We start from the raw sequence: 8,969 nt of genomic DNA, 5'->3' as shown, positions 1-8,969 counted from the left end.
GAAAATTGTGAATGTAAGGTAAAGGCTAACCCATTTCGATATAATTTATATTTTAATTATATTTATTAGCATAAAATGTGCTGGTAAATAAATGTAGATGCAATCCATTTTAAAATTTTTTGTGTCTAAGCAAAATCTAAGAAGTTCTTAGGCAGAACTCGTCAATGTCATAACATAGTCGTTCAAACATCTTAATAGAATTAAGAAGGAGCTACATATGCAAAACTAATTAATCTTTGAGTGATAATAATGTCTTGAAGAAGAATATATTTTATTCATCTTATTACTTTAAATCATGTACAGATGTATGTATAAATTTTCTTCTATATATTGCAAATAAAAATTAAAAAGATTTTTTTTACTACAGCATAAGTTGCTATTGATAATGAAGATATGTTACCAGATGTTAAACCGCAAAGCATAAAGTTTTTGTAAAAGTTATAATCAACAGCGATTGTAATCTTGATGAAAATTTATACCATTTCGTAGCATATCTAAAATAATAATTTAATAATTTATTTAGGATCTATGTGAGCTATGTCTGATTAAAAAATTAAAATTTTTTTTATAGAAAGGAAGCAGATAAGTGCGGTAATTTATAAATTTAAAAAATTGTAAATTATAAATAAATTAAATGTTTTCAAAGACAGATATTATAAAATTTGTATTTATAATAATAAATCGATATATTTACAAGTATTTATGTCATGCACAATGAAAATGTTTTATTGGCCTAGGAGTAGTCGGCTGAGGTGCTTACTTTATCAAAAAGAAAATAAACTTTAACACAGTAATTTTTGTTACTGATCGAGAGAAGAAAGAAACAAAAAGAGAGAAAGAATCTGTATCTATTTTTCAGTGCTTTGCTTTTTTACAAAAAAAAGAGAATAAATTTATAAATAAGGATTTTAAATAAATTATAGAACAGATGACTGTTTACATGAAAAAACTAAGTAACTATTTTTATTGTACGATAAATAAAATTATAATTGTTTTATTAAAATTAATTTATTTTTTGCTTACAATTTTTAGTGTGAGCTATAATTTCTAGTAAGATGCAGTCGGTTTTAAGTGCTTTTGTGCCTAAACCCACATGTCTACATGTCAACTATGGCGATTTCTCAAGATCCATAAAACATTTCTAATAATATACCGTTCGACATAATGCAAAATAACTAGACTTTGAAAGATAAGAATGTTATAAAGTAAGATAAGGCCATTCGTACCACCTTTAATTATATATATGAAAACATAAGTTATTTTCTGTACATTGCAATTTAATTTATAGATTTTTTCTTACCGTGACATGAGTTGTTATTGATAATGGAACCATGTTACCTGCTGTTAAACAAGAAGGAATAATACTTTTATAAAGAGTTAAGATTAATAGCGTCTTTAATCTTGGTGAGAATTTGTACCATTTCACAGCGTACCTGAAAAAATAAATGTGAGAATTTATTATTTACCCAAGAGAAAAACAAAGAAAACAATTTTTCCTTTTTTAAATTTTATGTTTGATTAAAAATAGTTATACATTTTTTATTATAATTCAAGTAAATAAACATTATAAATTGTTATTTAACTTTTTAAAGCAAAATAAACATAATTTCTTTTGTAAAAATTCTTATTTATATTACGCATAACATTATAAAAAATTATATAATTAATTATAATCACGAAAAAATTTCAAAGTGGCGTGCTTTAAAAATCTCAAAACCCAACACATGTAATAAATACAGTAGTAAATATAGTGTTACGAAACTTTTCATCCTACGACAAAAAACTTCTCATACTATTTCCGCGGAAGGAGAATCATATCCCCATCTTCTCAAATTTACATAGCAGTGTTGGTTCGTTGAATTTTTGAATCTTGAGCGGAATTCAGAACCGTAGATAGCTTTTCCGAACTCCTTGAAATGTATAATGTACGCACTTCGCACTATTCGAAAATGTTCGAAACCCGAATTTTTCCGAATACATTGCAAAATGGAGATAACAAATAGTCCTTTGTCGTAGGATTAGAGATTCTTCAAGATTTTATATTTAATAAAAACAATGATATTCTTGTTATTTAAGAATAATTTTCTTGAATAGAAAATTGAAAAAATGTTGAATAAAAAATACTGTACGTTCAAATCGAAGATTATAATTTTCTTAGAATAAAATTATAAAAACAGTTATATTATATTCTTGAAATAACAATTATAGTATTGAAATAAGACTGTAATATTGTTGAAATTCAACATTTTCAAATTCTTCTAAGAAGATTATATATATTGTAGTGCATATATATGAAACAATGAAGAGTTAATTTAACACTTACTTTTTTCTGTGTATGAGTATATGTATATGTGAAAAAGTAATTAAAATTATTCTTACGCTTGGTAGAATATATTCTGACTTTTGTCCATCAACTTTTGACCAAAATAACATACAATCATTAGTTGCATTAACATGCTAATAATTATGAAAACAAACCTTATTGCTTCTTCCAATTGATTTAATACGTAAACGACCTATAAATCAATATCATATTTCGTGACACGCACATAATAATTTTAATTAAAACTCATTATATGTAGAGGAGAGAAGACTATCTAATTATTAATTATGGGGTTATAGAATGTACGATATTTTATATACTTTGTGTTCAATTTTGAGGATAATTATCTAAATTACTTCTTTACATACTGCTTAGACATTATAACATGTCTATTTAGTTATAAATGTTTATTATATTATCATAAAAGCGGCATTTCAGTATTGCAGGTAGTTCAAAATTTTGTAGGTATGTATACATATATTTTTTATCATTTTGAGAAATACATTGAATATTAATTTTTTAACTTTAGTGTAACTTGAAGGGTTTGAATATGATTTTTAAATTACGTAATCCATTTGACGTGCAAAGTTATATTGCCTGCGTTTACAGATATGGACCACTTACAAGTGTCACGAATCTAACTCCCACAATCTCTTTTAATGTAATTTGGTTATACTTTTATTTTACTTATTAATGTATTGTTTGTTATAAATTAATGTTAATATATTGTTTATTTTACTAATTAATATATTTTGTTTGTTATAATATTTTTATAATATTTCTATAATACGCAAGAATCAAAGATTTTATATATATATATATTTTTAATACTTTTCTATGACTCTATGTATAAAATACTAATACTTTTATAATGCCAATGTGCAGAATCTGCTAAAAAGCGTTAATTTTTTATTTTTTTAGAAATAATTATTTTTAAGATATTTGTTGATAGTATTTCATATTCCCTACGAGTTCCGTAATCGCAATCTTTTTTCTCTCTTCAGTAAATTGTTAATTATGTCATACTTATTCGAATTCCAACTAGACTTATAGTTGGAATTCGAGTAAGTATGACATAATTAATTATAGTTACACCATTCAATAATAGTACAAATAATGCAACGACTTGATATGTTGAATTCAATATACTGACAAATCTATAAGATAAAAGTTATAATAAATATTTTATTATAAGTAAATAATGTAAGTACAAATACTTTATTATAAATATAGATTAATCTTGTGTATAAAACAATAACTGTAAAAAAATATTCAGAAAAGCTTACTCTAAAGCAAGCTGATATTTTTTTAAGCATATTATGTACTGCTGATATATTTCTTTTTCGCTCAACAATTTGAAGTCCTCGTTCAAATAACGTTTGTTATCTCGCTTCATGATATTTAACTTTAGTAGTATCTCCTCAAACTGTTGACTGTAAAATAGAATTTCTATGCGTACTTTACAAAAGGGTTTCAAAGAATCTTGTAAACGTACCTTATGATAGAGAATAAACTACAAGCATGAGCAGTGTAAACGACAAACGTAGTATCGACGGCAACCATGATAATTGCACCCAACACTATTATACCGATATTATAACAGAAAATTGGTGCGTAATACTTTTCTTGATCTATCCTCAATTCTACAACTACTGCGAAAAGTCGTGGACGTGATTTATTAAGAGGCCGTATAATGTCAAGAAAAATTGGTATTAATGGAATTAGTAAAAATATCGTTAACATTGAGTACATTATTACTGCAAAATTATAAAAAATATACATTTTTATACATTTATTAATTCTTGGAATAAAGTTATATATGCAAGGAAAATTTGTTTCTTACTCGAATAAAATATTGTAAATTTTCTCGATATGTTGGTATAATCTTTAAGAATTCGAAGTTCCGATTTACTCGTAAATACATTCCAATGATTATCCATGATCTCGAATAAACACAGAATCTGGCCGTTGTAACAATTATAAAAATAATTAAGGACGAATAAAAAAAGAATCTTATTAAAATAACATTTGGGAAACAGAGAAGACAAGGTTATATCTAAACTTGCCTTATCATGATTCAAGAACTCGTTCATTAGTTTTGCAATAAAGGTCGTCAACAAGACAAGTTGAAAAGAGCAATCGAAGACTATTCGCGCATCATTCCAATGATCATATAACATTAATATCTAAATATAATATTCGTACAACAGCGATCCATAAAATACGTTATGTAATAAAAAAATTGTATTTAGAATAACACTACACCTTAAATGCTAATCGGACATTTATAGACATTTAACCGATAATTGTTACTTCTAACGGGTAGTAACTTATTTAATTCGCGAAGCAGCAAATTGGTATCAGACTTTTTGCAAGTTTACTTTGAAGTGGCCAGATATCTATGCACGATAAAAATATCTTATTGATACTGTACTCCCGTTGAATATGCGCCAGCATGACTTAGCATCTGCTTCCCGCGTGCTTGAAAACTATATCACGAATAATAAACTCTATTGTTTTTTTTTTAATATTACGTATGCAATAATTTTTACTGTGCAAATTGAAGCACAATTTTAAAATTGCAAAATATTCGAAATTTGGCGTGTCAGTTCTTGTTAATAAAATGATACTAAGAAGATACCTGTCTTATAGACAAATAACAAGTCTCGTATTATTAGTCAGTCATTGTCTGTAAAAAATTGTTTCTCAAAATAATTTCCGTAAAGCAACATTTACGTATTATAGTCAAGTATACAACGATATTGTATGGATAGTAGAATTTGTAGGATAGACAGGTAGTAATTGAAAGAACCGTGAGACTAATAAAACTATAAAAAGGGAGAAGTATATTCTTATACTTCTATACCTTATTCTTACGACTGATCACCTTCTTATCTCTTGCAATTTTTAGCACGAATTGCGATTGTTAATAAATGCAGGTGTAGTTGGTTTTAAATGCTTCTTGTGCCCGAGTGGAATCGATGAATTTCCACAGGTCTCTGTGGACGATGTGACAAGAACTTTCTTGGAATTATGGACTACAAAGACTGTACTAGCGGTATCTATTACATTACACAATTTACATCTTTGTTAGATCTATTTGCGATGACTAATCATAAATGTGCTTGCACTTTCACGTAGAATGTGAGGAACATGAAAAAACGAATCCGTTAACTGGTATGTATAAATAACATTTTTGTTTTGAAATTTTTTCATATCGCGTATTTTTAGATCCAGGATTATACAATACTTTCTTACATACTCGACCTGATCTGATGGAACTTAAGGCCGTAAAATTAATTTGTGATTGGTGCATAAAATATAAGTAAGTCAGAAAAAGAAAGAAAGAAAAAAAAGTTTTCGTTTCTATATTTTGTATAAAAATAATTTTATATAAAACTTTAAAGCGTTCGATGCCACATAGTACATTTGTCAAGCGCGAAATGTTTGGCATTAATAAATGATGCCAAAACTCGTGGTGTACCTTTAACCGTTGAAACATGCTATCACTATCTAATATTGGCCGCGGAAGAGATACCAGAAGGCTCTACTGAATTCAAATGTTGTCCGCCAATCAAGGGAAAAAATAATCGAGTAATTAGACAAATTTTTTTTCCTATAACAGTTAATCCTGTCTAATGATTTCAATCATAATCATTGTATGTCTGTTTTTAACAAAATCAGATATTCTAAACTAAAAAAAATTTTTAGTTTTAGAATATCTATTTAAAAGGATTCGCCCCACACTTGACTGGGAGAGACGGGGAGAGACCGGGAGAGACGGGGAGAGACGGGGAGAGACGGGGAGAAACCCGGAGAGACGGGGAGAGACGGGGAGAGACCGGGAGAGACCGGGAGAGACCGGGAGAGACCGGGAGAGACGGGCAGAGATGGAGAGAGACCGGGAGAGACCGGGAGAGACCGGGAGAGACGGGGAGAGACTGGAAGAGACGGGGAGAAACCGGGAGTGACGGGGAGAGACGGGAAGAGACGGGAAGAGACCGAGAGAGACGGGGAGAGACGGGGAGAGACGAGGAGAGACGGGAGAGACCGGGAGAGACGGGGAGAGACGGGGAGAAACCTGGAGAGACGAGGAGAGACGGGGAGAGACCAGGAGAGACGGGGAGAGACGGGGAGAGACCGGGAGAGACCGGGAGAGACGGAGAGACAGAGAGAGAGAGAGAAAGGGGGGGAGAGAAGTGCGTGCATCCGTGCGTGTGTACACTGTGGAGTATTTTACTCAAACGAAAGATTTTCGAAAGTTAGTTTTCTCTATTGATTATTTTTTATTTGGTTGTTTTTTTGAATTTATTAATTTCTATATGTGCACGCGTATGTGTGCATACATATGTCACGATATTATTTTATAACTAGCAATAATAATTAATTAATTAATGTATATAAAGTTTCAAAAAATGTTAAATTTTATATAGAAAGATGTAATGTCAAAGTATTTAATAATTTATTAACAATTGTAACTTTTTTTGTACATTGTGAAGTATCTTACTCGAACAAAAGATTTTCGAAAGTTAGTTTTCTGTATTGATTTTTGCAAAAGATGTTGATCTCATTTTATATGGAAAGGTACACATATAATGTCAAAGTATTTAATAATTTGTTAACAATTGTAATTTTATTTTTCAAACTATGTCGTCAATCTCTAATGCTAATTAAAAAAAAAAAAACAAGAAGAAGAAGAAGAGTCAAAGCTGACAATATTTCGTTACATTTCAGTGTCAATATTATATTATTTTAAAGAAGATTTATGTATGTTGTGTATATTGTATTTCTTTTTTCTTTTTTTTATGTGTATAATATTTTTAAAGAAGAAAGAAAATTAGATAATAAATTAATGTATGTAAGTATGCTTTCTCTCTCTCTCTCTCTCTCTCTCTCTCTCTCTCTCTCTCTCTCTCTCTCTCTCTCTCTCTCTCTCTATTTCTTTTTCCTTTTTTTTGTATATAATTATTTATTTATATAACTAGACACCACAGACGCGCGCTTCGCGCGCGTTACTTAACTTTTTATTTTTCAAAAATAAATTACAATAATTGTATAGATAACCATTTATACAAATTTGACAGCTGTCAAAATTCAATTGCAATGATTACTCTTGCAACGCAAAATAAGCGCAACGAGAGAACCAATCGGCATCGCGGAAAAGCGACAACAATACTTCGAGAGATACGGTAGGCTCGTACCTGTCGTATCGCTCGTATGTATGCTTCTTTCCTTCTAGAAAACGGAGTGGTGGGGATGTCCAACGCAAAAAGAAACAGAATATATGAGAATATATTCATGTTTCTGTCGATTCTCTCTGCGCGGACTCCGGTATATAGCAATGGCCCCTCCATTAATACAAGCTCTATGGCTGGTATTCATAGTCGAATCTTATATTTAAAATCATTTTAAGTACAGTCTTAAGATGCCATCAACCAATCACAGAGCCGTATTAGCATCTTAAAATATTGCTTGAGACGATCTTAAAATAAGATTCGACTATGAATACCGACCTATGTCTACAATAAAGATTTAAGCTTTAAGCCGTAAGAAATTAACCAATCACAATCGAGTATTTTTATAAAAATTTACTGTGATTGGCCAGTTTCTTACGGCTTAAAGCTTAAATCCTTCATTGTAGACTAGGGTTTAAGGCTCTCACACAAGAATTGACATAACCATAACAGTAAGGTTCACGTACCTGATTCAGCCGGTTACGGCAGGTTACGATTACGGTCGCCCAATCCGACGCGTCGAACCTTTACTGTTATGCTAAGACTCCATGTATGCGGTGAGCTCTGGCAAACGCATGCGGTGACCAATCAGAATTCAAGCGCTTGCTGTGACTTGCCGAAACCCGACCTGCGCTTGGTTGCTGATTGGTCACCGCATGCGTTTGCCGGAGCTCACCACAGACATGGAGTTTTAGCATTATGGTTATGTCAATTCACGTGTGAGGGCCTTTTCTCCTACTCCATTAGTCCTGCTGACAGTGAGTAAGTTTCCACCAAGGGTTCAAATCGGGTCAGAGTCGGACAATTATCTAATGGCTATGCTGGTCACAACGGAAATTAGGTTACTTCCGTTGTAACCAGCATAACTATTGGCTAATTGGCCCGACTCTAAGGCCGGATCTACAATAAATGTAGTAAGCTTTAAGCCATAAGAAATTGACCAATTATAATTGAATGTGAGAAGAATAATCGAATATAATTAATTAATTCCTTAAGGTTATTGCACGTACATTTCCTTAATCGTAATCGTAAGATTTCGACCAATCATATTGCTTAAATTAGTCGTAAACGACTAAATTAACCAATCGTATTGCTCAATTTCTTACGATTACGATTAAGAAAATATACGTACAATGGCCTTTATGGTTTAAAGCTTACTACACCTATTGTAGATCCGGCCTTACACTGCGTCCAAAAGTCGATATATGATAATTCGATATATCCAATAGAACAACTTGTCTCCTAGAAACAAAAATGTCACTAGCTAGGACCCTAGAAAGCAAATTTTCTTATTGGATATCGTTTTGTCATATTAAGCCTACGATACACGATGCTTGTTTTTGTGCTGGGGCTCAATTCTTGAATTCATTCGCAAGAGAAACATATACGCAAGTACTCGTTCTAACAGAAAA

At 30.8% G+C, this 8,969-nt stretch overlaps 1 protein-coding gene and 1 long non-coding RNA gene across 2 annotated transcripts; both read left to right on the top strand.

Moving 5' to 3' along the window:
- Nucleotides 1-271: 271 nt before the first annotated feature.
- Nucleotides 272-1,470, top strand: LOC118644865. The gene is made up of 2 exons (XR_004962653.1): nt 272-305; nt 738-1,470. It is a non-coding gene; the product is annotated as an uncharacterized LOC118644865 (long non-coding RNA).
- A 3,497-nt stretch (nt 1,471-4,967) lies between these two features.
- On the top strand, nt 4,968-6,147 carry LOC118644864 (allantoinase, mitochondrial-like). Its single transcript, XM_036284577.1, has 3 exons — nt 4,968-5,500; nt 5,555-5,648; nt 5,731-6,147. Exons 1-3 carry the CDS (start codon nt 5,443-5,445, stop codon nt 5,960-5,962), a joined length of 384 nt encoding a protein of 127 aa, XP_036140470.1. The 5' UTR covers nt 4,968-5,442; the 3' UTR covers nt 5,963-6,147.
- The last annotated feature ends 2,822 nt before the right edge of the window (nt 6,148-8,969 follow it).

The sequence above is a fragment of the Monomorium pharaonis genome, chromosome 3 (assembly GCF_013373865.1).
Source record: "Monomorium pharaonis isolate MP-MQ-018 chromosome 3, ASM1337386v2, whole genome shotgun sequence".
NCBI classification, from domain to species: Eukaryota; Metazoa; Arthropoda; class Insecta; order Hymenoptera; family Formicidae; genus Monomorium; species Monomorium pharaonis.
This window is presented reverse-complemented; position numbering and strand designations above follow the sequence as displayed.

What these genes read in the sequence shown, in the direction of transcription:
- LOC118644864 (XM_036284577.1), top strand. Translation starts at nt 5,443, where the DNA reads ATGTGCTTGCACTTTCACGTAGAATGTGAGGAACATGAAAAAACGAAT. An exon ending in AAAAACGAATCCGTTAACTG is followed by an intron (nt 5,501 to 5,554) that starts GTATGTATAAAT and finishes GCGTATTTTTAG; the next exon opens with ATCCAGGATTATACAATACT. An exon ending in GATTGGTGCATAAAATATAA is followed by an intron (nt 5,649 to 5,730) that starts GTAAGTCAGAAA and finishes AAAACTTTAAAG; the next exon opens with CGTTCGATGCCACATAGTAC.